Source organism: Danio rerio, chromosome 13, assembly GCF_052040795.2.
Source record: "Danio rerio strain M-AB ecotype USA chromosome 13, GRCz13ab, whole genome shotgun sequence".
NCBI classification, from domain to species: Eukaryota; Metazoa; Chordata; class Actinopteri; order Cypriniformes; family Danionidae; genus Danio; species Danio rerio.
The window spans coordinates 30,173,419-30,201,338 of NC_141033.1; the positions used below are offsets into that span (position 1 = coordinate 30,173,419).

At 35.2% G+C, this 27,920-nt stretch overlaps 1 protein-coding gene and 1 long non-coding RNA gene across 51 annotated transcripts in view; one reads left to right on the forward strand and one right to left on the reverse strand.

The window, feature by feature from the left end:
* Positions 1-421: 421 nt before the first annotated feature.
* The window catches only part of rims1a (regulating synaptic membrane exocytosis 1a), a 132,226-nt gene continuing 104,727 nt past the window's right edge, over positions 422-27,920 (reverse strand). For 24 of the 50 annotated variants that reach the window (XM_087279429.1, XM_087279420.1, XM_087279413.1 and 21 more), the window contains 12 exons: positions 26,790-26,867; positions 24,121-24,192; positions 23,897-23,962; positions 21,834-21,946; positions 21,626-21,735; positions 19,424-19,584; positions 18,760-18,980; positions 9,198-9,348; positions 4,334-4,446; positions 3,748-3,849; positions 3,154-3,293; positions 422-2,728 (listed from right to left, as the gene is read on the reverse strand). In XM_087279429.1, coding sequence (XP_087135555.1) covers positions 2,513-2,728; positions 3,154-3,293; positions 3,748-3,849; positions 4,334-4,446; positions 9,198-9,348; positions 18,760-18,980; positions 19,424-19,584; positions 21,626-21,735; positions 21,834-21,946; positions 23,897-23,962; positions 24,121-24,192; positions 26,790-26,867 — 1,543 coding nt within the window. In that variant the 3' untranslated portion in view covers positions 422-2,512. Of the gene's footprint in view, positions 2,729-3,153; positions 3,294-3,747; positions 3,850-4,333; positions 4,447-9,197; positions 9,349-18,759; positions 18,981-19,423; positions 19,585-21,625; positions 21,736-21,833; positions 21,947-22,476; positions 22,539-23,896; positions 23,963-24,120; positions 24,193-26,789; positions 26,868-27,920 lie in introns of all 50 variants that reach the window. The other 26 variants (XR_015506000.1, XR_015505997.1, XR_015505999.1 and 23 more) reach the window with 6 other exon arrangements.
* On the forward strand, positions 10,149-14,832 carry LOC147834217 (uncharacterized). The gene is made up of 3 exons (XR_015506050.1): positions 10,149-10,274; positions 10,731-10,810; positions 14,004-14,832. It is a non-coding gene; the product is annotated as an uncharacterized LOC147834217 (long non-coding RNA).

Here is a 27,920-nt window from a genome sequence, read left to right on the forward strand (position 1 = left end):
TCACCAACTTGTGGATGGACAACATCAACCATCTTTGCTCTGCTCAGTGACAGGCTGATGGAGATTTATAAACATATTTAAAATAGGCACAGTCCTTGTAAATAAACTGCAGAGTTGCAATCTAAACAAGTACATTCTTACCTGAAAAAACTCAAAAGTACATTATGTTGTCCAAAAGCTGTAAAATTTGTCAAACTGTACAGAGTTTATTGATCTGCTGTCACTCCATGTGGGTGGAGTAATACACAAGTGTAAAGAGACTGTACGAGTTCTGATGTTGCAGAATATCGCATGGCTATCAGTGAATCAGATTTGAGAACCAGACAGAATTGTTGTATGTGTATGTGTATGTATATATAATAAACACACACACACACACACTTTTTTCAAGAACATGTTATAAACAAGCGCCACACACCAATTCTTCCACACAGTCTTTTATTTGTAAATAATAAAAATGAACTCTTGATTATAAAACATACACATTATCTGAGCCACATCTGCTGTACAAACAAGAAATGTTGCAGTGAATACTTTCAATTTTGTTTCAGTGGAACACATGAACTGTAAACAATCAGTATCCTTGAATAATACTGACAAAGTAAATAAGTCTGCCGTAAGCAGGCATAGAAAGTAAACTTCTCATTTGAAACGAGGATTCGTGAGCGTTTATGACAAAGCAACCGGTCGGTAGAGGTCCAAATTTCATTCGACGGGGTTTGGGCATCACTAAAATAAAACTTTTGAGGTGTCCCTTCTTCCGCTCAGCAGAACCAAGAGACAGAGCACTAGATGGGGCCGCTTTGTAAATATAAGTAAACCTCTCTGCAGACTCATATTTACAATATATGCATGTACGTAAGTGATGTTTACTTGACACACTCCATCTCAATATCGATATATCTCTAAGTCATTGTGATTTTATACTCCATATACAGATAGCTCTAGATATATATATATATATTTTTATTTTTTATACAGGTTGTCTACCTTAGTTTTAGGCCACGGTAGTACAGACTACAGTGAACACCAACATCTTCAAGAAAACAGGGCCTTGTGTTTGCTCGGTTCTACAGTACAGCACTTATTTATCCATCCAGGGTTTCAAAAGAAAAGAAAATAAAGGAATTAGAAAAATTCTTATCGACATTCAGCCCCAAAATAAGGCCTGTGTGTATGGCTGAACCTGGCCAAATGCCCACACATGGAATGAATGGCTTCGTTTTTATTTGATAATCTATTTATATCAAGTACAAGCAAACTGTACAAGTACATGCAACATACAAGCTGGCCTACAGTTTTGTGGAACTAACACACACTTATTGTAGTCTCTTTTTTTTCTCATCTGTCTTGTTTTACAAAATGTGCATGCAACTTGGAACAGTTCCCGATTCATGCTGTTCCCCTTGTTGGCGTCGTGTGGTCTTAAGCGGAGACCACGTCTCACTGTCACATTCAAAATGCTCAGGGGGAGTTTTAAAATAAACTAAATCCATGACAAACAGCTAAAAATAGGAAGCTTACGATTTTGGCCTCTCATTCTCTGTCATTTTTTTATTATTATTTATTGTTACTATCATCAATCTCCTTTTCTTTTTATTATCTTTTTTTGTTCAAAAATCAAGCATTGTGCTTGCATTAAAATAATGTAAACTCTAGTCGGGTAGAAATCCTAATATCGGTATGTACAAGTCCTTTACCAAACGGAATAGAATTAAAAATGCTAAAGATGCGATCTGTGATGTTAGTGAACCGAAATGATAGTGGCAGCTTCTTACAGTCTCTGTGAATCGAATACAAGTGTTTTTTTGTGTCTTCCGTGAAGCTCGAATGACACAAACATCAGAAAACATGAAGCATGTTTTCACATTCTACAAAGTGTGCCTATTTACCAAATCAACAGTAACGTGAAAAGGCAAAGCAGTCGCTGGTGACTGCTGTAAACAGACTTAAAAGGTTCTCAGGCGCCCCTGCTTTCGCAAACACTCGCTCATTCATTCATTCGTTCGCACACAAACACACTCACACACACACAATCTGAGTTGGTGCCAAACACGGCGGGGCTCGGGACGCAGCATCCGTGATGCAGAGAGGAGACTCTCTGAGAAGACTAAATCTCCACCTTAAATCCTCGAGCTTCCTGTAAGTGCAATATTATTCGAGGAGGGGCAGTGCTGTCCTCTCGCTCTGAGAAAACCCACACTCTGACTGACCACAGCGATCTAGGCTACGGGGCACCACTTCTTCCTGTCCTGTTCCTCTCTGTTGATTTGGGTCAAATCAGCAACGAAACATGCAGTAAAGGAGCAGAGTGGATCAAAGGAAATCTCTACAACCCAAAGATCAAAAGTAAAAGAGAGAAGTGATTGTCAGGCTTCAGCAAAGCTTTGATCGTGGTTCTGTCCGTCTGCCGCTCCAGTTCTGATTGTTGTTGCCTCGGGTCTCTTGGTCCACTGGGGTCACCGTGGTTTTGAGTTTGTTTGTATTTTGACGTCAAGCTCCTGTCCGTTCATTAGGACCTGGTGCCCGGCGGCCCTGAAGAGTCCAGTGATGTTTGGGAAGCGCGACGGGTGAGTGGAGCTAAAGTCGGGTCAACTAATGATGACGGGGGAAACAGTTTGTACCAGCCAATAACTGTGCTAGAAAGATCCAGCTCCTCTAGAAAAATCTGTGCAACTCCCATGAAGCATTTGTGGTCCATGCGGCCATAATCTCCCCAGACTATTACCTGAAGATACAGTCAGCAGTCAAGATATGCACACATATCACATTGAACACTAAGGTTACATAGGGATGCCAACAAATTGTTGCAAGACTAGAGCCTAGTATTTCCAGACTGTAATTGATTATGTTTGTTTGTTCCTTTGCTTTTTCAAATTAGAATATTCTATTTGCATTTGATAAGTTCTAAAAATCTTACATTTACAAATGTGAGAGAATTCTGATAATATATTTAAAATAGATTAAGAATTTCTGCCATTTTCATGACTTATTTCATGAAATATATCATTTCTGCTATATGGATTTTAAATCTTCAATGGTCAATATCTCAAAACTTCTCAAAATCCATTTAGAAACAAAAAAAATCAAGTGGTGAAATGGTGGAATTTGGAGGTAAATATCAGAAATAAATGATTGAAATGTACTTCTTACCTGGAGAACTTTACCCTGCGGACTTTCCTCAAACAACAGCGATTGCTGATACAAAGGATCAAGCGTTTTCCGTGCAATCTTGGTTTTCTTTTTGGCTTTGCACGCTCCATTCTCCAGCAAATAGACCTTGACGTAGGGAGCTTTGAAGGAAGATGTAAAGCACAAAAATGAACATTAAGACACATACAACTAGCATAATGTATAGTGCTAAAACACATTTCTATTAGCTGTTTGTTTTATAACAAAAAACGAATCACAATACTACACATCAATTATTATGATAACAATATTATAAAAATAAAATTATTTCTATTTTTCAACTTTCCTCTGTTTTAATATTATATTGTCTGTAATGATTTTCAATAAATGTTTTTAATATTATCATTATTATTATTTTTTATATTTTTTATTTATAGAAGTCTTTACTGTCACTTTCAATCAATTAAATGTATCTAATTGCTAAATAAATGTATTAATTTTCTTCAAAATGCTCTTGAACATAAATACTGAATAATGTATTCAAACATGTAACAATGTTACACATAAGAAACACAATAAATGTAAGTAACTAGTTTAATGTGAGCACACACTCACCCGGCAGCGATTTGGAACCTGGTTTAGGTGTAAGACCACGGGCCCTGATAACCTCCACCTCAAGCTGCCCTTTCTTATCCATCAGTCCAATCTGAACATCTCCTACAAAAAAAAATTAAATAAAAAGTCATGAAACAACTAATTAAAATGTGAATAAACAAGCAAAACAACACGACACATGGTAACACTTTATTTTGATGGTCCATTTGAGTAGTAGACTGTCTGTTTACTATTTGTTGATACTGCTCCTTCAACAGACATTTAACTGACTATAAGAAACTTTGAAAGTACATGTCAACTTACACTAACCCTAACCCCAATCCCAACCCTAACCCCAATCTAACAGTCTACTTATAATCTAATGAGAATTAGTTGACTTGTAGATGTAATGTAACTTAAATTCAAATAACGGTCCATCAAACACAAATCAAAATGCTAAGAAAAACGAAAAAGGTGTTTTAACTCCAGAACGGCTTTAACATTTATCAAAGTTTTTCCTTGAACACAATCTAAAAAAATCTTAGACTAAACAATATTCCGGCAATCTAAAAATGTTTGTTTGTTACATATACAAATATTGACTTACCCATAGCAGGTGTGGCAAGAGTTTGTCTACCCACCAACTGAGCAGGACCAAGACCATCTAAGAAGTCACTGAACTGGCTGTCGGCCCCTAACCTCATCCCTGAGAAGATCAGACTGACACACAAACACACATACATGGTTATCAGAACAGGTAGACGTCATTATTAAAGCAGCCATTCAACTACAAGTTCTCAAACAACAAGCCAACTGTCAGCTGTCAACAAGAATCACTGATTTTCAATTGTTGTCTTGAATGTTAATACCATTTGAACCCAATCAGGGATTTTTTGGAACTAAACATGGATTGAACATGTTAAATTTTTGTCCATCTGTGCCATCTCTCTGAGAGAGATTTCTGATTGGCTGCTCAGTTTAGCGAACACGAATAAAACGACGAAAAGCAACACATGGTTGCTAAACCAAAATTAAATAAATTAGACGTAAGTTTTAAACATAATAACCATCTTAATAAACTAATAGCTCTATGATATTCTTTATTTGGTAGATTTGGCAAATTTAAAAATTTATTAATTAAATAAATCACATTTTTAATTTAAATGAGACAAATATAACATGCTTTAAATGTATTAAAAGAACAGTTTAACAAAAAATAACCCATGGAAAACTTTTATTTTTATCCTTTTAAAAGAAAAACCTGTTGAATGCATAATAAAATATAATAAAACTGTTTAAATAAATAGACAAAAAATAAATATGATCGAAGTTTTAAAATAATAAGCATAATAATAATAATCCAATAACTCTGTGTGATTCATTATCATTGTTGTTAAAAGCGGTCAAATACAATACAAGTTAACAATTTAAATAAAAATAGACAACTATTTAACAAACAAATGCGAAATAGCACATTAACACATGATTCCATCTTTACTTTTGTTTGGTTAACATTACTTATTCAATATAATATAACACATCTGATAGTATCCCAACAGCGTTCACATTAGTGATAACAAATATGTTTACATAAAAACAGATAGTATGAAATCCGACCCATCAAATGCAAAATGCCACAAAAAACTGTTTTCTCATCAAAGAAACAAAATAAGTAGTCTATCTTAACATCCATCTTTAAAATAAGTATATTCTATTCACAACAAAATTGTCTTTTACTCTGTAAATAGCTAAACAATGCAAATATGCAGCAAATAAAAAGAAAGTGCCATTAAAATTAATGAATGTTCAGATCTGTGGGCCATGATCCAATTAACCCCTACGCTGTTGTCTATTATTAGGTTTTCTAAATCATGTATAAGCATAAAAACAAGCATCCAACAATCAGTTGAGGACATTTACTATTGCAAAATGTGCCAACAGCCCTCACATAGAGTGTAAAACTACAGAAATCTCTTCAAGAAGCAGTCTTGCGCTGTGAACGGTATGTAAACCCTGTCCTGCGTGAAGGCCCCTCTTAATACACTCAATATTTCCTTTGAGACCAGCGCAATTTCCATGACCTAACTCCTGCAGGAATGTCTGAGGGATGTGCCAGCCCGTGTCGTGCTACCATATGAACAGCCTAATACGATTTCAGACTATTTAAAACACGTTTGCATGAAATAAGCCTTAAATCACGGAGTCACTTCTCATTCTGCTGTGTTACTCTCCGGTCAACCGTCCGACCGAAGCCGCAAAGGGAAGCGGGTCTGCAGTGTTTTGCACTATTTTAGACCCAACCGAGGCCCCATTCTCCACAGATGATGGATATTTTAATTATTATTGGGGAGTACGGCTTGCCATCTGGCTCCAAACATGGAGCTCAGAATGTAGTGGACACAGAGTAAGCTCTGTAAATCAGACTGTTCTCTATTAGCTTATCCTTACAGTTTTTCCAAATAAATTTAGTTGAGAGAAGCTCATGTGTATATGACACACGGCCTGTTGAAAGTCCACTAATGTGTGAGTGATGGCTTTGCAGCCAATGCATAAAACACCACAAATGGGACTGTTTTAATGGAGTGTGAGGTGGGAAGGAAGTCAGCTTTGGGAAAGATGAATTTAGGGCTGGTGTATGCTTTAACTGTATGCTGTATGCTTTTTTAAATGTATGTAAGGATGTTTTATATAATATTATTTAAAAAATATATCATGAATGGTATAAATGAATTATAATAATAATTGTCATGGTTTTATTTTAATAAAATGTTTTCCTTTGGCAAAAAGTATGAATTTTTAAGTACAATCCTTCGGAAATCATTGAAATTACATTTCAAAAAAATTATTTGTGTTGTAATTAACGCTGAATGCAACTGTTATCTTTATTATTTTTTTTATAAACTGTGCTTTTTCTTGATTCCTTCATTAATGGAAAGTTAAAAACAACAGCTTTTTATAAACATTCTATAACATCTGAGGTATTTTTAGTGAATGTTATACAAAATACAAGTGTTATTACCTTAAAGAGCCCATATTATGGGTTTTTGAAAATTCCCCTCCATGTAGTGTGTAACACAGCTCTAAGTGAAGTGAAGTATCCAGCTAAGGCTTAAATCTGTAAGAGTACAGTGTTTAAAATGGTTGATTCATCTATAAAAGAGTGGACTCATAGTGCTTCAAACGAGTCGCCTTGATACCGAGTCATTAGGTGTTTCGCCATGACGTACTAACGAAACCAAGTTATTCACGTGCACGCGCAAACCCAGGAGATTTGAAACCTGAGGCCCCGCCCTCTGACACAGAAACCCAGACACACACACACACCCACAAACACACAAACATGCCAGTCGATTGAAGTCACACTGCAGATGGATATTATCGAGTCTCTACCCAAAGATGAAACCTCAGCATTATAACCAAGCAGTTGGAAACTACTGGAAACTTTTGCAAACTACATGCTACAAAGAATACTTCATCGGCGTTTGTTAAAGGAAGGTTCAGTATAGAGTAACTTACTGCTGGACATGTCAGGATGGGTTTCTTCCTCCAATTCTCAAGTGTAAGTACGTGCAATTAAAGTTGTTGCCTCATTTACTCTAGCTTGCAAATGTATTTAGTTGTGATTTGTTACTTGTAACCGCGTGTACTGTATCAGGTTAACTGGCTATATTCTCTTATCGCGTGCAAAATCACGTTAAAAACGCGACGCGTGCTGCTTTGTTTACGGAGCTCCGTGGACGAGGGTGGTGTGTGAATGCGTGTGTGTGTGCGTGCGCTGTCGTCCAGAGGTATGTGTGTGTGTGTGTGTGTGTGTGTGTGTCTGTGAAAAGAGCAGAGTGAGACAAGCTAGGAGATCTCGACAGTTTTTGGAGTTTTTGCTCAATAAAATAGTTAGTTGTCTGTATTATCAAGTCCATAGTCTGTATTTACATTGACCCACTGGCAGCTAAAATCCACGCCTACACTATCTAGCGTGTATGAACCGTGATTACTTTTATATTGCTGATTAGCTGTTTGGCATTTCACTCACTGACTGAAGGCAGTCAACCAATCGCAACAGACTGTCATCAGTCCAATCAGCGCAGATTAGCTTTTAATTAACAAATTAATCACTAGACGATTCATACGGGAGTCGCTGGAATAATTAGGTAAAAATAAATGCAGATTATAAGACCATGAAAGTGTTTTTTGACCTTGCATGCATATTAGACTGTTGTTGGAGACCCTTACAACCAAGATATGACCCTATTTCATGTATAATATAGGCTCTTTAACAAAAACAAACTAACGGAGATATGTTTCCCAAGACCATTAAGATCACAAATTTCGTCATCTCAAAATTTTTTTTGATATGCTCCAGAATTCATAGTTTCAACGAACAATTGCAAACTGCGTCACACATTTGCGTGGTTGGAACTACACCTCTAGAGCTACCGTTCAAGACTGTGTTCTATTCTGAGTTATCCCCTAATTGACTACTGTTATCCCTTCTTATTGCACTCTGAAAACATTGATGCTATTTTGAATGCAACCATTCCTTCCAAAGCTTGGAAAAACAAAATATTTTTTACTATATATACAGTAAGGGTTTTATTTATATTTAAAAAGTAGGTCTATCTGTGCTGTATATATGCAGCACTTCTTTAGTGTTTCTTTATTGTCAAGTAATTAAAATAAAATAACCTTAAGCTTTGGTGTAATTTATTTCTGAAACCAAATGTGTGAGTGTATGCGTGTATGTGTGTGTGTGTGTGTATGTTTAGGCTTTAACTAAACAGTAAATGTATGTTTTACTACCTAGTTTATTTCCAGAACAATGCATTGTAGTGTCCTGTATAGTGTCACAGAACAATATACTGTGATGCAACAATTTTCTAAATTCCAAAATAGATTCCCAACTGAAAACAATTATTCCTGATTGATTTGCAATTTTGTCCGATACCACCCCAGCAAGCATTTTTTGTTTTTAAAAGATGTGTAATAGACTTCTTAACATAGTTGTCTGTGCTAAAACAGGGCTAAATTTAGGCAGTCAGTAAAAATCTAATGGACGTGTAAGAATAGGCCAAAACTAGACTAGTCATCAAATAAACAGAATTAAATGACTACACATATAAAGTCTGTGTAATCTGTTCATGTGACGACTAGTCTAATTTTGGGCTATTCTTAGACATCTAGATTTTCACTGACAGCCCATGTTTAGCCTAGTTTTAGCAAAGCTGTCTACGTTAAGATGTCTAGTAGACACCTATTAAACAAATTCACCTATTAAAATTTTTGCTGAGACATCTCATAAAAGCGGCTAACAGCACTGAGTAATGTAGGTTAAGTATGTCACATGCCTAGATATACTAACATGTAGGAAAAGCAAAAGGCGGACAGATAGATGAGCAAAACTGTGATGTACTGTATAGTTAATGTATAAGGTAAGTGTGTATCAGAGAAGGGTTTCCACTGCTCTGGATACTGACTTGCCCTCAGAGCTGTAGCTGTTCATGCTGCCGTCAGTGGACTCTCGGCTGGCCTGTCGGGCCATGACATTTCGGGGATACTCCACTGCCATTCCTGTCTCCTGACTCCGCTGAATCTGACTGGATCCCTTTGCTTTCTTGTTGGCTGCTTCTGTGGATGCAAAAAAACCAAACATTAAAATACAAAGTTGGAAAGGAGGACTTATTAAAGTCTTCAATGACAAAGATTTTTTAAAGGAACACTCCACTATTTAAAAAAATATATATACATATAATTTTTACAAGTTTCCTACAGATAAACAGTTGACTGATTTTGAATCCATTTAGCTGATTTCTTTTTCTTACAGTCACTTTAAGCTTAGCTTAGCATAATTAATTAAATCATAAGACATTTGCATTTCTTTCAAAAAATTGTTTCCTATTTAAAGCTTAGGCAAAAAGGACATTTTTTAGGAAAACAATTCTAGTGACTGTAAAAAAGGCATAAATTAGCAGTTTTCCGTGTTTTGTGATTCATGTTTTTGTTTTATTTTTCCTCATTTATTTATGCTCTAGAGCTGCATTATAAGGAGTTGATCTTTCTTACAACAACTTTTAACCTTGCCACGTTTGAAAAAGTGACTTTTATTAACATTTCTAATAGCTTCAAGTGAATTGATATACTGTCTGGGTTGGAGTTGTACATCATGGTACAAAAACCTTGTAATAAATGGCCAGTACATGTTCTGATATTTACATATTGACTTATTTCTCTCTATATTGTTTCTTATACATTATATTATTTTAATAGTCCTTTCTACTGCTTCATTTTTAAAATCGATTCAGTTGTTTCTCTTGGCGTATTTTTATGTTTTTATAATCTTTTTATTTTATTTTGTCTTATGTACAATACATTGGTCAGTCTCATGTTTTTAAATGTGCTTTATAAATAAATGAACTTGAACTTCTGGCATAATAGACAAGAAACTCTGCTGTCGTAGCATGCCTGCATCGGGTGGAATGTTATTATGCAGCACATGAGAATCAGTGATTTCAGATGGAGACATGAGAGACTTGCTGTTGCGAGTAACACAACAGGTAACACAACAGATTTAGTATGTTATGATGTGTATAACCAAAAACTGACCTTTTTCATTCAGAGAATTAAAGTTAATTACAGTCCGTATAAAACTTTTGTTTATTAAATACATAATCTAATGTTATGTATCAAACAATTTACTGTGAAATAAGCAGATAACATAATGCTCCGTGCAAAATGATCACTGCAAACTAAGCTGTTTATTTATATTTATTAATAATAATAATTTATTAATTATATTTATAGTTTATATAATGAAGTAAAGTAATTCAAATATATATGGGCAATCTGTCCACAGGCCTTCTCAGACAATCTTGAAATTTGGGATCTTACTTTTATTTCAAGCTGTTCACACAATGTCAATTAAAAAGCAAAAATGTAAAAGGAAAAAATGTAAGCTTTTTTATTTCTGTGTGTGTGTGTGTGTGTGTGTGTGTGTGTGTGTGTGTGTCTAGGTGTTAAAGTATGTGTGCTATTATTACAGCAGTCAGTCAGGAGGAAATATTGCAGGCAAAGACTCCGCTCTTCACCCCTGGTGAGTGCAACATCTCCTGCTGGACGTCATGGGGCACCATCCTGACTATTTATGGCCTTTTGATGGATTACAGATCCTTTGAAAATGTCAAGCACTGAGGTGGCGCACAGAGCCGCTGTCAGGCCAGTTGTTTGAGTAAAAAATGTTGCAGGGAGATTTATATCTTCGCTCATCTTGTTCACTTTCATCAAAGCATCATCAGTGGTTTATCCTGACAACATTTTCAGACAAAAAGCTAGGGGTTCTCAAAAACAACACAGCTCTGAGATTATCTGGGCCAACCGAAAAATCACTAATTTACTGTGTAAAACACATTAAGAGCACTTAAACCTGGAGTTTCCTGTGGTAAAGGTTTCTTTCAAATAGAGCTGAGTTTGTGCTGTTTTTGCGATATATAATCATAATGTATAATTAAATTCATAATATGAACACAGGGTTAATATTATGAAGCTTTTATGGAGCAAGGATGCATTAAAAGTGACAGTAAAACTACAGTTACAAACAATTTCTTTGTTTCTTATATTCTTATGTTTCTCATGTTTAACAAAGAAAAGTTTTTTTCTCAAAAGCTTTGTTTTCCACAAAAATAAAAAAAACAATAATTATGTTCTTTTATACTCTCAAGTGCAGAAATGTGCAAGTGCAACGTTTCTTACGCTTTTTAAATTAGCATTTTTACATTAAGTTTAAATTTAGTAAATTAACAACAACAAAAAAATCTATATTTCAGTTATTTACACAGGTTATGTTTCTCATCTACAACACTAACCAAAAGTTTGAAATTAAAAAAAATAAAATAAACTTCATACACAAAATAAAACATACATAAAACAACTAAAATAAAAAAACAATAAGAATACAAATATTTGCATTTTATATTTCAGCTAAACAATATACTAAAATAACTAATCAATATAAATAATACAATTATTTAAAAAAGAATTCCAGCAATTGGCTAATAACATTGCTCATTTTCATTTGGTTAAACTTGATGTACTAAAATAATTATTATTGAAAGAAAATGTGAATATTTTAAATAATAAATGAATTTTATGTATTATATTATATTATATTATATTATATTATATTATATTATATTATATTATATTATATTATATTATATTATATTATATTATATTATACAGAATGTAAATAAATCATTTATAAACTTTGAAAAGTTTTATTTATTGTATTAAAATAATTAATATTGAAACTGAATTTTGAAAACTTAAACAGAAACTGAAAAAAAAATTGCTAAAATTATATACACATTAAAATTAACACAAATAAAAAGAAGCAAAAGCAACAAAACTTTATCTAAAATTTATTCATGCTAAATATTTATCAAGAAAAGTAACAATTTACACAAAAGGTTTAATTAGTTAATGTTAATTACCGTATTTAAAAATAATAATATGTTTATTGAGCTCTAAAGCAACATGCTACAATTATTTCTAATGGATCATGAGACGTTGAGGGTTGGTGTAAAAATGGTTGCCAAAGGATTTTATTTATTTATTTTTTTTTTTTACATTTTAAAATATATAAATATTAAAACATTATATTAAAACATAAAATATTAAAACTATAATGATATGCCAAATACTATATTTTTGTGTGCATTTAAATCAAATACAAGGAGTTTTGAGTAAGTTTGAATGACTTCAAAAACATTAGAAAAATACCCTGCAAGACTCCAAACTTTTGATTTGTGAATTAAATAAATTGCTACAGTGTTAATTCATGTTTATCCAATATATAAAATAGTTCACACACAAAAAATTGTCATTATTCACCCACCCTTCACTTGTTCCAAACCTTTATGAGTGTCTTACTTCAGTACTACACTTTAGGTTTTGTGGATTCTGAACGCATTTGCTTAATGTGTGGCATGGTAATTTATGCTGTACCAGATTCAATATCACTCGACTGAATGGGCGTTATCAATGGTTATCAGCTGATAGATATGGGCAAGTAAGGGGCCTTCTGCGCCTACTGGTATGTTCAGAAGGCTGTTATCATCCATCCACATGGTTACTCAATCTATACTAATAGTGAAGACTCCAGATCCAGCTCTTTTGACATTAATGTGGCAGTTGGGTTTAGGGTTGGGGTAGGGGTAGACGTTAATAAAATACAAATAATGGGAAATTTATTAAAAAAATATAAATAATTCTTGTTAACTGCTGGCTGCAGCCATATGTGATCTGTAGCTGATTAACCATCTGAATGGATGATAACAGGTAGGCTCAGAAGGCCCTTACTGGCCCATATCTATCAGCCCTTAACCACTGATAACTGCCATTCAATCGAGTGATAACGTTCGAATTGGCTGATTTATGCGTTTACAAATACTTTTTTGTTATTGTATGAATTAAAAGTAAAGGGATAGTTCACCCAAAAATTAACATTTACTCACTATTTTCTTGTCCATAAGTGGTTCCTTTATGAGTTCTTTCTTTTGTTGAACACCAAACAATATATTTTGATAAAAGCTGGAAACCTGTAACCATTGACTTCAATACTATTTGTTTTTCCAACTCAATGGTTACACATGTTTAGCCTTCTTCAAAATATATTCTTTGGTGTTTAACAGAAGAAAGAACGCATAAAGGCACCACTTATGGACAAGAAAATTGTGATTAAATGTTGATTTTAGAATCAACATAGCCTTTATTTTATACAATGACAAAAATGTATTAGCATACGCATAAATATCCACGCTGCACAATGAGCAAATGTTTTTTGATCCACAATACCTAAAGTGTTTATGTATTCATAGAGTGTTTCATAAGGTATTTTTAGTTTTGGCTGTGATTGTGAATGGATGCGGTGGGCAGAGCGTGGAACAGCTGTTACAGAACAGCGGAGCTCTTTAAAATGCTGATTTATCGCATCTTTGCAACTCTCTGATTTATCATCCGATGGGCCTTTTAAGATATTATCCAGGTGCTTGGCAGCAAGTGGTGCCAAAAAAACTTCTTTTGCCATCCTTTTTGAATTTGTTTCTTTTTTCAGCAATCCATTTATTAAACTATAAACCGACGGTGCTTAAAATATGAGATTTTAGAGGATATCAGATCCAACTTCAAAGGCATTTATCTACATTACATCTGATAGGAATTCGGGCTTGATCTGCACCTGACAGAGTGAACTTCTGCCAGTGTTAACATGCTGCCATTCATACTTTCAGACGCTTTAACGGAGATTGAAGACAAATGCTGCTTTAAGAGGTGAAACAAGGTAGAAAACAACCTGATACACAGATCCACAAGACAAGAGTAACCCGAAGAAAACAGAGACAGATAGCAGACAGATAAGAAAACAAATTAAAGCAGAAAGACTGAGGAAAAGAGATCCAAGGGTCTTGAAAAATGGTCTGAACCAAGGGAAATCAGGAAAGTGCCATTCTAACACGCGAGACACTATTTTGGGGATGATTTTCAATGGCTTTCGGTTGTAATGAAACTAATAATATTACTATTTAACATCTTCTCAATGATAGGAAAGATATAGAGGTTTTTTTCTGGCTGTAATGACTGGTGATTTTATGTTTTGTTATGTTTTGTGTTACCAGCAGAGGGCGCTTTAAGATACACTAATAGAGAATAAGGAACTCACAATATCCGTGACATGTATATTTCTTTGGGTTTTATGTTTGTAAGAATTCTTAACAGTTATGTTTAAAACTCAAAGATAACAAACCTCTGTCTGTGTTAGAAAATAATGTGAATGTAAAAGAACAATGAATGTTACTGGAGTGAAGTCATCTTCAAAGGGCCTCCTTAGTATGTTAAACAGCGAGCAGACTGATTTAGATTGAAATATATGTGTTTTTATTAGGAACAATATGTATAATAGTTATGGGGGCTCAATTATTTCTAATGCATGTACAATCAAATGTGATAAAATTTGTATTTATTAATTAAAAATGAACTGAAGAGCATGTGTGTCTTTTTGGACTCATGCCAGTTACTGAAACAATCCAACTGTCTTTGATTAAAATATACAGATCAATACAGAATGGTGTTTAATATGCTTTAATATTAAACGCACAAAAGAACATTACATAAGGCACCATAGATTTAGTTGATCTACTGGTTTACAATCAGGGATGGGCAGTATTTATGATACATGCATTTCAAATTTGTATTTATTTTTCAAGTATTTAGTAATTTGTATTTGATAGGGTTAATGGAAATAAAAGGCCTTAATTTTTTTCAATGAGTTGTTTTCACTATTTATGATGGCATAGCCATTAAAACAGGACAATTGAGCTTATGGGACAAAATCTGGAACTTTGTCTGTGAGGGGTGGGTCTTCCAAATCACCTGACCCCCCCGTCCATGGGCCTGTTGGCTGTTGTAAAGTGCAGTAGTTGAACAGCAGGTATAGTTGCAATGTATAGTAAATGAAGAGGAAAGATGTATGCCTAAAGATGTCAGACTGAAACAACATTTAAAACACATATTTATTAAGCTCCTAAAAACTGACAGGTTATACAGAAGGAGTAGGATTTATGAAGAGTTTCAGGAAGTTTTCAGAAATCATGTTTTTACATTGAGTATTGAAGAGTCATTTTAATGGTAGAGAGATTGATGTCATGCTCTTTTTTTAAAAGTGTTTTGTAGCAATTTTAAAATACAAAAATACCCTATTTTATTTTGATACATGTTGTGGCTGCTGTATTTTGTAGTTTATTTTTATGTATTTTATTTTGAAATACATACAGTATCGTACAGTATCTTTGCCCATCCTTGTATACAATGCACTTATTCGTAAGATGCAGTTTACATTTAAGAATATTTTTGTTGTGCATGGTATTGGTTTATAAAGTGTTAGGAACAATTCAGAAAACTGCCGTACATTCTGTAAAGGATAATTTGACTTATGGTTATAAATGATCCTCACTATCTATGTGTCTATCCAAGATGTGTATTCAAAGCAATCTGCCACTACAGTCAAAATGTTATTCTTCCCTATAATATAGACTAAATGTAAAACTGAATATGATTAAATCAGGATTTATTAATAGAAACCATTTAATGCCAAGTGAAGAGCATGGGCACATTTACATGTTTTTGGACTCAAACCAGTAATCGAATCCTACTGTCTTTGATTAAAATGAACAGATCAATATAGAATGATGTTCTATATGCATTAATATTAAATGCACAAAAGTACATTACATCAAGCACCATAGATTTAGTTGATCCACTTGTATATAATGCACTTCAATGTAAGATGTAGTTTGCATTTAAGAATAATTTTGTTTTGCATGATATTGGTTTATAAATTGTTTGTATGAACAATTCAGTAACTGTAGTACATTCTGTAAAGAATAATTCGACTTATCGTTATAAATGATGCTCACGATTTGTGTCTGTCCAAGATATGAGCCATTTTTCTTTAAAGCAACCTGCCACTAAGGTCAAAATGCAATACTTCCCTACAACGTAGACTGTTAAAACAAGCAAGATTCTGATGTATGCATCTGATGGACACTTTAATATCCCATGAGGCTATGGGAGAGAATTTATTAAGAGCAGTAGAGCAACATACTGTAAGTAGGTCACATGATAATAACATAGCCAAAGTAGTATGTCTGAATGTCATTCATTCTAACCAATATTCATACTACTGTATGTGATGTTTTGTAAACAAATCGTCACCTTGGAATTCTAAGGTTCTATCTGCCTTCTGAATAATTTTGGGATATTGAGATTCAAAGATTTCGCATTCCATAGCAGACAATAAAGAAATCGTAAAATGTAAACAACTTATAAAAAACATCCCATAATGTAAATAAGTTATAATTTAATAAGAATGTCAATAACTTAATTTTGACAAAAATGTCAGATAGAGCCTTATAATTCTAAGGTGATGAAATTTCAGGGGAAGCATAATCAGTTTTGATGAGGCTAATTCATTATCTATTATACAATCAGCTTAAGAACAAACCCCTATAAATAGTCAAACACATCATACCTCTCGACTTTAGCATCCCTCCACCACCCCAACTCCACACTATTAATCCTGATACCTACATAAATCTGAGGGTGGAACGCTCTAGAGCTGGGCTAAACACTGTGCTTAGACCTCTATCTCTCTATCCTAATAAGGGGAATAACACAAACTAGGCTGTCTTTCTGAGCTCAGAGCCCCTCCCTCGGACAGCACGCCAAATACACATATTCTAATCTGTCAAATATCTGTGAGTGTGAATTGTGAAGCAAAACCTTTTTACAAGCCCAAAGTATATTCAAATTCAAATCTAGTACCTACTCAGAATGTAAATATTTGAAATAGGGAGCATTAGTGTCCTGGTTTTATCAGCAGCACTGGTTCCAGGAGTATTTTCAAAGGGATCAGAATTTTTAAAGTCTTTGTTAAAGAGATAGTTTATACAAAATTAAAACTGTCATTATTTCACCTATTTAAGATTCTTTCTTCCGTTGAACACAAAAGAAGATATTTCGAAAAATGTTGGTAGCTGGCCCCAATTCATGATATTTTTTTACTACTATTAAAGTTAGGGCTGCATAGTACTTTAAAAAATACACATTGCAATAGTTTTTTATTCTGCAATAAATATTGAGATATGAATAGAATTTCATTAGATGAGTTGAATAAATGTTTGTAAGGAATCTATAATTTTAGATTGATTGCAAAGATTATGTAGGGGAGTGCATAAAATATAATTAAAGTTTATTGGAATGGCACTTGAGCACAATAAGTCTTGTATAATAAGCATAATATTTATATTATTGCGCACAATATTTGTATAATAATTCAATTCAATTCAACTTTTAAAATGTATATTGTGTCAAAGCAGCTTCATATAGAAGATCATAGTAAATTGAAACAGTGTAGTTCAGTTTTCAGAGTTTAAGTTCAGTTCAGTTTAATAATCACTACTGATAGTCCAAACACTGAAGAGCAGACTATCGATGTGCAGCTCTACAGATATTATAATATTGCAGTATAATATTGCTTATTGCAATAAGCAATAGATAGATTCAATAAAGAAAGAAAATGCTACTATACAACGTTTTATTGTTTTCTAAAGAGTCGAAATGTATTCAGGTATACAGTAATTGATAAATCAAATGTAAAATGATACCAAATAGTCTTCGTTTTATAAACAATTCCATAAAATGAATCGTTATTAAGTTACAAACTATACATTTCCTTAGGCCTGAATGCTTTAAAACCCACACACAGTTACATGCCTCAAAATACACTTGCGGAATGATCAGTTATAATTCATACTCAACATTGTATAAACTTGCAATGTGACTACTGCGAATGATCACATTACAATATCGATGCTTGAACGATATATTATGCAGCCCTAATTGAAGTCAGTGAGTTTTAGCAACCAGCATTTTTCAGTGTCTTCTTTTGTGCTTAATAAAGAAACTCATTAACGTTTAAAATCACATGAGGACAAATAAAGAAGGTCATTTTCATAGTTGGGTGAATTATCCCTTTAAAGAATGTAATGTTTGCCACTAGAAGGAACATTTTCATACTAAACAAAGGTGTATTTTTGATGATGCTGTAACTTAGTATGGAATGGTGGGAGTTGTCATCTTCATTACATCCTTTGAGATTCATCAAGTTTATAGATGAGCTAAAGAATTAAATTTTTTTATCATGATAGTTCCAAGCGGAGTAGGGCTAAAAGTTGTTGAAGATTATTAAACAAGACCACTGAAGCAATTGTTGATGATAGACGAGCGTGATACGGTTCAAAAGAGGAGCTGTTATTATGCCACAATAAAGTCCAGTTTTACCATACTAATTCATACTAATCACTGTTTTATCATACTAAATATATTTCATGGTTCTATTTTATTGTTGTTCAGTGCTTTGTAATAAAATGCATAAAATATTTAAGCATCTTTGGTGTTTAGTGTTTTCTGTCAAATCTGGAAGTCTCTGACCTGTCTGGCTGAGCTGAGAGGTGCTTCTGCTGCGGCGGGAGGGGATGCCCACGATGGCGACTACTCGTGCGCTAAGGCTGGATCTGCGCTTCTTCCCTTCTGATCCCAGTGTTCCCAGAGCAGTATCTGACTGGCTGCCATCCGTACGCTCCAGAGTATAGATTTCCCCACTGACACTCGTACTCTTCAGCATGCTGCGGCTGGATGGACGAATATGACGGCTGGTGTAGGAAGGAAAAACACAGCAAAGGCAGTTTACAGAAAATCATAAAAGTCGGAGGATGACACATCATGGAAAAGACTGCTGCGAGAACAGCTAAAAAGGATACATAATTGAAAACAGGATTTTTCTCATTGCTGTTTTCATATTAAAGAGTTTGATTTACAAGGCTAAAGTCTGAAAGTCACCAACACTACATTTAGTTATTGAACAATATCATAAAAACTGATAAGTTGTGAAATAGTGCAATTTAAAATACAAGTTTTCTCTGCAGATTATTTGCAGCTATAACTGAACAGATTTTTTTAACCTCTTATAAAATAACGCCCAAAAATAAAGCAGAAATAAATAGCATCATCATTAAAAAGGTGTCAAAGAATATAAAAATGTTACTATATACAGTACAACAGTCCTGTGTAATAATAGCTGTAGCGTGCATCTCACCTAAAGCGACCCCTGGGTCGTTCTGATTGAATGGACATGTAGCTGGTGCTACTGATCCGCGAGGCACTGCTGGCACGAGAGATGGCTGACACGTCACTGACATCACTGTCTGAGGACTTATGGGACACATTGTCACAACTCCTTCGCTGCTCCTTATAAAGCTAATGGAATAAATTACACAGAAACTTTGTAAACATTTTAGATTTGAGTAAAAAAAAATCACATTTCTGTGATAATTTTTATGCAGCAAGAATGCATTTAGTTAGTAAAAGTGTAGTGGTGTAAAGTAACAAATTACAAATACTCAAATAACTGTAATTAAGTAATTACTACTTAGTTTTCAAAATGTGTACTTTTACTTTTTCCTTGAGTACATTTTTAGTGCAGTATTTGCACTTTTACTCCACTACTTTCCTTCAACCTACAGTCACTACTTTATTTTTTCCTGCCTATGCGGATTAAAAATATCAGTCCTGTGATTTCTGTCCAATCAAATCATACGTAGATAGTAATTCACATCATACTGAAATACTTTAAGACATGCAGCAAATTTTTGATAGTATTAAAAGTGTCCAAGAATATGTCCAAAATTGTTACCCGCAATGGCCAAGAGACTGTTTAGACTGAATGTCACTGATGAGAAGATGATGAATGTATTCTGTATATATGGACTACAGAATGTTACGTTTACACAGATGCATCAGCCATTTACAGTGTAACTTTCATCACTCACTACTCGAGTACTTTTAAAAGAGCTACATTTTACTTATACTTTGAGGAATATTTACAACAGACTTTACTTGCAGTACATTTTTAGGCAAGTAATGGTACTTTTAGTTGAGTATGATTTTGTATGACAGTCAAAGACCATTGCAAAGTTACAAAAGGTTTCATTGAAACAATGTAACCTCACTGGTTGTACTTGCACACTTATGAACCAGTGTTTGGGAGCCAGTACACAAACCAGGATACTAAAGACTGCATCCAGACTCCAGAGTTACTCATTTGTGCACCTCTTGAGGGCAATATGCCAGAGGTCAGCACCAACCAGTTGGCCTCCATCACACTCAACCCAACTAAACCCCCCTCTCGTCCGGGTAACGGCACCAATCTTACCCCTCCAGATTTACTTACCCCTGAGAGGTTGTTGGTTTCTGGCATGGAAGGCAAGCACACCAGCAAAGATGCTAAATACAGTAGCCTCTAACACAAAGGTAATCAAACCACTTACACAGTTTAAGTCCTATGCATTTCGCTGGTTGGAGAAAGATTCTACAGGATGCTAGTGCTACAGGAGCAGGATTGGACATTCCTGCTCTAATAACAAGTGTGCATCTTAAGGTCAGGGAAGTGAGGTTGACCAGCCTGATCTCATGACAAAGCATAACTATTTTACGTATGGGCAAAAAAATTGTGAACACTTTTGTTCTAATAACTAGTGTGCCCCTTGAGGTGAGGGGAGTGAAGCTGACCAGCCTGATCTCACAAGAAAACATAATGAGTTTATGTATTGGCAAAATTATTTATTGGGATGCCCTTAATACCCACCCCCTGTACTGGAGCAAGCTGAAGTGCCGCTCTAGGCAAATGACGACCATGCTGCCCACACAGTGTTCATACCACCCTCACGAAAAAGAAGAGAGAAGGTGGGGCACAACGGTAGGTGATGGCGGATGAAATTGATCAGCGGCTTGGGGCTGGGGTTTAGAATTCGGGATGGATGGGGGTCCTAGGCTGTCTTGCAGACAAAGTGAGGAGCGGGGGGTGGGGGAGTTTGATGGGGGTAGGGTATGGGAGGGGGCTGGTTGGGGTTTGGGGGGGAGGTGGTTTGATGCTTCATGCTGCCCCTAGCAAGATGCTGCCCTGGACGATCGCCCATATTGGCCACTACCCATGCCTAAACCCACCTACAGTATCTGGCTTCCATTACGTGAGCAATAAAAAGCATTCTTTCAAAAAGTTTGACAACAGGTAGTGTATATCAGGGATGGCCAACCCTGTTCCTGGAGAGCCACCTTCCTGCAGATTTCAGTTGCTACCCATATCAAACACACCTGAACCAATTAAATAGGACCTGAACACCACGTGACAATTACATTCAGGTGTGTTTGATATGGTTTGCAACTGAAATCTGCAGGAAGATGGCTCAGGGTTGGCCACCCCTGGTGTATATAAACATGATGTTCAATGTTGTGCTCCTACCTCTCGTTTATTCTTGAGCGCCCTCTCCAGGTCCTGGCTGGTACTGGAGGGAGCTGGTGTTCGAAAGGTTCGTACTTTCATTTGCCGCGTTCGCTCCTCTGACGCAAGAGCTGATACATAAGTAATAAACAAATTTTAAGATCAGAATATCTTAAGTTGCATATCTACTCAAATCCAACCAAAACAGGTCAACACACAACAATTATACCTTGTTCTACACTGCTGCTTTTGGCGGGGACTTGGGGAAGCTGTCTGACCTTGCGTGCGGATGAATTTGCTGCTGTTGATGATGAGAATGCGGGGCTGGAGTGTGGTTGCACCCTGATGGAGGAGAGAGAAAAAAGAAAAAACACAAAACAACCAAGGATACTTTTAGCATAAAATTATATTCAGTACAAATGTCACCAGTCGTCATCCAGTCTGAACCAAATTATAAACAGCATGAAGACGTACTCATTTTGTCATGTCCTTACCGAAACAATTCCTGCATGATTCGGTTATATTATTAAACACATTTGATACGTATCATTGCAAAGAGCCAAAAGGAAAGCCAAACAAGTACAAGAGAGGAGGGTGTGAAACCAATGAAAAAAATAGCAGTAAACTGTGAAAGATGATTTGGGAAGAAACCGATAGCTGTGGGTAGGTGATAAGGATGGATGGATTTTCAGTATCAAAAGCAGCAACTACTAAAACATTTAAGAAGATAGAGCAAAACATCAGCAGAGATTATAGCAATGACAAGGTGTTTAGAGTGGATGTTTGGTGGGTTGGTCACAAGGCTTTGATTAAGGTCAGCACTTGTCCATTTGGGGTGAGCCTGAGGTTGAGTCCCTCTCGGGTCACCTTACCCAATGGAGGCAGCAAGACCCTCTTCCTGCGGGAGCCCTTTAGAATGGATGTGGGCTGAAGGCTGCGGCCAGTGATAATAGCAACATATAAGATACAAAAAAGTGACAAATCATATAATAAATAGGTGGAAAAGCCACATAAATAGACAGATAAAAGAGTGTGAATGTATGAAGAAACACTTATGTTTGAGGGTGAAAACCATCAACAATCCACATAACACCTAAAATATATTCAAAAGCATAACACAGTACATTATACTAAATCAATTTGGGGGAAAAATCTACTGGCCTTCAGTTTTTTGTCATTGGAGAAGAGTCAGTCTATATCTCTATACCAACATTTATTCATGTTTCTTCCTCTTAGTATTTATTTCATAGGTCGCCACAGTGGTATAAACCACCAACTATTCCAGCATATGTTTTACACAGCAGATGCCCTTCCAGCCGCAACCCAGTACTGGGAAACAACCATGCACACTCATTCCCACACACTCTCATACACTACAGCCAATTTAGTTCAAATACCAACAAAATACTATAAAACCCACACAAACACAGGTAGAACATGCAAACTCCTCATGGAAATGCCAACTGGTCCAGCAAACAGCAATCTTCTTGCTGTGAGGTGACAGTGCTGACCACTGAGCCACTGTTTATATATATGTGTATATATATATATATATATATATATATATATATATATATATATATATATATATATATATATATATATATATATATATATAAAATATATATATATATATATATACACACACACACATATATATATATATATATATATATATATATATATATACATATATATATATATATGCAAAAAAAACAATATAGTTACAATTAAATTTTATTCTATTAAAACAGACCTTATAAAATAATAAGATTTTCTACACTCAATTTTATGTAATTGTTTTCTATATTGTTGCTTTTACAATTTACATTTAATAAATTATGTTGTATATGAATGGGAGTATACAATAAATGTTTATATAATTATTTTGTTTATCTTTCAAGTTTTCTACCCTCTTAATTTCAGTTTCAAAATATACTGGCTATCATACTTTCCCAATATATTATTTATTTGGACTTAAAATAACATTATTTTTTCCATATTTTCTATATTTCCACAGGTAATTTTTGTCATTTCAGATGTTTTTGTTGCACCTTTCAGTCTTTTCAACCATCTCTACATAAACATGCTTAATATTTAACTTTGTACCCCCAGTCAAAAATACTCCAATCTAATTCAAGAATAAAAAAATTATTTTAATCCAGTGTGAAATAAGCGTGATTAGTTCCTGTACTAAACCCTGTCTAACACTGGGACAGTATATAGCACTTACAGCACAATGAACAAGCAATGCAAATGTGACGTGACATGAGATGATTTGATAAGTCTTACCGCTCGCTGTCAGACATTTTCCTGCCAAGTTTCTGACAGCTCGGCCTGTCCAGAGCTCTTGACTGCCTGCAACATGGAGATGATGGAGGCGAGACAGAAAATAAAAAGAATGAAGAGTGGATTCATGCATGACTGGACGAACAGTAAATTAATCTTTTGTCTAATAAAATGGCAGGATGGATGGAGATGGAGGTGTATTTTTTTTTCGTCCCGTGAGTTTGTACCTCTGTGGGTCTGGCTTTGCACTGAGGTGGTGCAGTGTCTCCTGAGCGGGGAACATTGCCTCCAAAACCCAGCTGATTCATACGATCAGGGCAAACACATGTGAGTGGCATGAACACATAGACACACACACACACATACAGTATATATGGCTGGATGATGTTAATGAAACAGTGCTGAATCACGCCACTTTACTTTAGTGGCTACGTACTAAAGAAAGCAATAACATGTTAAAACACATACAGTACACAAGACATATGGTAAATTTTTACTGAACACAGACACTTGACTCTTATGCGTCAGTGGTCACATTTGGCATATGTGACTTTTCATATCCTGCAGTTTTAAGTAAACATTTCAATAAATAAAAAATACAGTGCCCCAAAATATATTAAACAATTAAAATGTTTGAATATCACAGAATGAATTTATTATGAACTATTTAAAGTTAAGTTAATAGTACTATATTTGCATAATACTGTATATACTGTATAATATACAGTACTAAAATACATACCTGCACTATAAAAATATCCTGGTTGCCTTTCATTTGAGTCAAATGATGAGTCAAATGACCCTTATTGAAGTCCACTGAACTTATTTTGTTAAACTGACTTATAGCTTTTTAAATAACTAATATTAAGTTAGAACAAGATTAACTTAGTTTAATAAGTTACAATGAACAAAAAGCATATGCTGTCATGACTAATTGTTTATATAATTTTTTACAGTGTTGGTACTAACTGAATATTTGGATGATTTGATAAAACGTGCTGGCCATTATTTTTTCATCCAAGCCAATTATGATTTTCTTCCAAAAAAATATTTATAGATGAAGTCAAAATCATTAACCCTTCTGTGAAATATTTTTCTTTTAAAATATTGATTGGAGATTTAAAGGGGAGGTCCAGAGTGTATTTTGAGGCTTGGTTGTGTTTATAAGATGCAAAGCAATGTGTGCTCATGCTTCATTTGTAAAAAATCAGGTTATTTTTCCATAAACCTTAACTATATACTGCTACTTAACTAACAAGAAAGCAACTGTCATATTTTCTCATTCCTTTGAAAGCTTGCCCTCAAGAGGCTCTGATTGGTTAGCTAACATGATATGCTGTGATACGCAGATCAGCTCCACCAGGAATTGCCACGCCCCTACAAGCATGTGCTTTTGCGTTGTGTAAACACTGTCAGTCAGAGTAGTTGTTAGCCGTATCAGTTTGTGCCTGAATCAGACAGAAAATGACAGAGGACACAGTTGAACCTCACGCCTGCTCTCCAAAATTAAATCTGACAAGTGTTAATCTGACAAGTTATAAGCATATGTAAGTAATGTGAAACACTCACATATCTTTTGTGAGTTAGTTATTTGAGATGTAGAACACAGGGAAAGCAGCTGATAGAGAGACACTGCAGCGCTGGTGAAGATTGTTTTGTTGTTGGCTGTTTACAGTGGTTTGATGGATAAATATGAATTTGTAGCTACATTGTTTACGTCCTTGCTACAACATACCGTTAACGCTAGACACTATGCATGTAATAGATCGGTTTTAACAAATAAAAAAAAATCCACAATCCACAGTTTTGTCTATTATGGTTGGAGCTGCTCCTTCTTTGCAGAGTTTTTAGCCGAATCCAGCACTAACTGGGAGTTTCTGGAAGTTCTCCTTTGTCAAATGCTAGCTATATATTTTTTATAATTCTCTGGAACATAATTAAGATTAAACTGTAAGCACCTCTCTCTTTGTGTTGTGTCCTTTGGAAGTCCAAATACAGAAATAGAACAAGCTTTGTGGAAATAGCAGCGTTTGGACGGCTTTTTAGCTTTCTTTGCTATAAAATTACAGCGCCTCTAGCCACGCCCCTTTGCTCCGCTAGGTGTATGCGTGTGGTGAATGCAAAAGCATTTGTGATCTCAGTAAACTGGATATATTTTTTGCAGTCCCCACACTTCATTTACAGGCTTTTGTAGGCTTTGCTTAGCTAACTCTGTAAAAGCCAAATACATTCAGCGTATTAAAAAGCGTATTACATTCAGAGATGTTATGTTCACACATCTACATTACACATCAACTAAAGTTAAAAATATGATATGGTAGTAGACCACCCCTTTAAAGCGAGAACTTTAGGATTGTGTGAATTAATTTTCCTGAAATGTGCACTTTAAAATACATAAATATCACTTGGCTTGATAATACTTTATGTAATGTAAAAAAATTCAAACATTTCTATGTGTTAACATACTTTTTAGAGACACCATAAGTGTGAGACTGTATCAAAATACCCCCCCCCCCCCCCCCCCCCCAAAAAAAAATAAAAGCATAAAACTGTAGTCAAGGGATAACAAGGGAACACTTTATAGTCTACAGAATCAGAACTAAATGCAACCTGATGAAATCCAGAGTAAAAACACCAGAACACACCACTCCACACCACACCACACCACAAAAGCCACAAGTCAACACACTTGGAAAACTACTGAACAGCTGAGAAAGAAAGAAAGAATTTACAAAACACAGTGCTAAAATGATCAGGTCACAGCAAGCTCTAGGTCAGAAGCTACAGGAGGCTGGAGGGTTAGCAAAACTACGATCTAGTCCAATGTCAGAACCGGGACGGACAGGTTAGAAGAGCGGAGGGGTTTAGCAGCAAGACAGGAGGACAGGAGGGATACCTGTCGTCTTCTGGGGAGGCATGCTGAATTAGGATCCTGGGGCTCATGGGTCTGGTACGGGGCAGAGACTGCGTGCTCCTGTGTGAGTGAGTGTATGTGTGTGTGATACACAAACACCCAAAGAAACACAGGAGGTCAATATAGAGACTTTTATAATGATCATCTTAAACATAAAAGATGTGCAGATTTAGGGGACTCATTTTTTGACACTTGTCCTGCTATTGGGTTTGCATAAACGCTACCTTTTAAAGAGGCTAAATCGAGATGTCAGACCATAAAGAGTCATCTGAACGCTAACAGAGCAGTGCATAGTGGGTAGCCAACAGTGGTTAACATTGACATAGACATACTGGGTTTCATTCACTAATGATTGCGACTGTGCACAGTAGTAGTCTGACAAAAGTCTTGTCGCTTATCCAAGTCTTAAGAACAATAACTTGACTTCTAGTTGATCAATTGGTATTAGAAGTGGCTTATATGAAAGGCAAAGACCACTAGATTTGCTTATTTTACCAAAATAATATATGATCATGCCATGATTTTTAATTATTTAATTAGGACAGTAAGGTCTGACTTTGCTTAGACAAAAGTCTTGTCACTTAACAGAAATAATGTACAGTATAGAATATAAAGGAGTCATGGAGCAGTGGAAAAATAATTAATATTGTGTATGACTTGTCTGACATCTCTGCAATGACTCAAATAACTTATTAATAAAGTCATCTGGAATGGCAAAAAAAGCATTCTTGCAGGACTACCAGAGTTTATCAAGAAGGCATTCGTGCTGGACTCTTAGAGTTCATAAAGATTCTTTGGATTCATCTTCAATGCCTCCTCCTCCATCTTATCCCACACATGCTCAATAATGTGCATGCCTGGTGACTGGGTTGGCCAATCCTGGAGGCCCTTAACCTTCTTTGCTTTCAGGAACTTTGATGTGAAGGCTGAAGTATGAGAAGGAGTGCTATCCTGCTGAACAATTTGCCCTCTCCTGTGGGTTGTAATGTAATGGGCAGCAAATGTCTAGATACCCCAGGCTGTTGATGTTGCTATTTACTCAGCAGATCTCTCACTTGCCCCCATACTGAATGTAACTCCAAAACCATTATTTTTCCTTCATCTAACTTGACT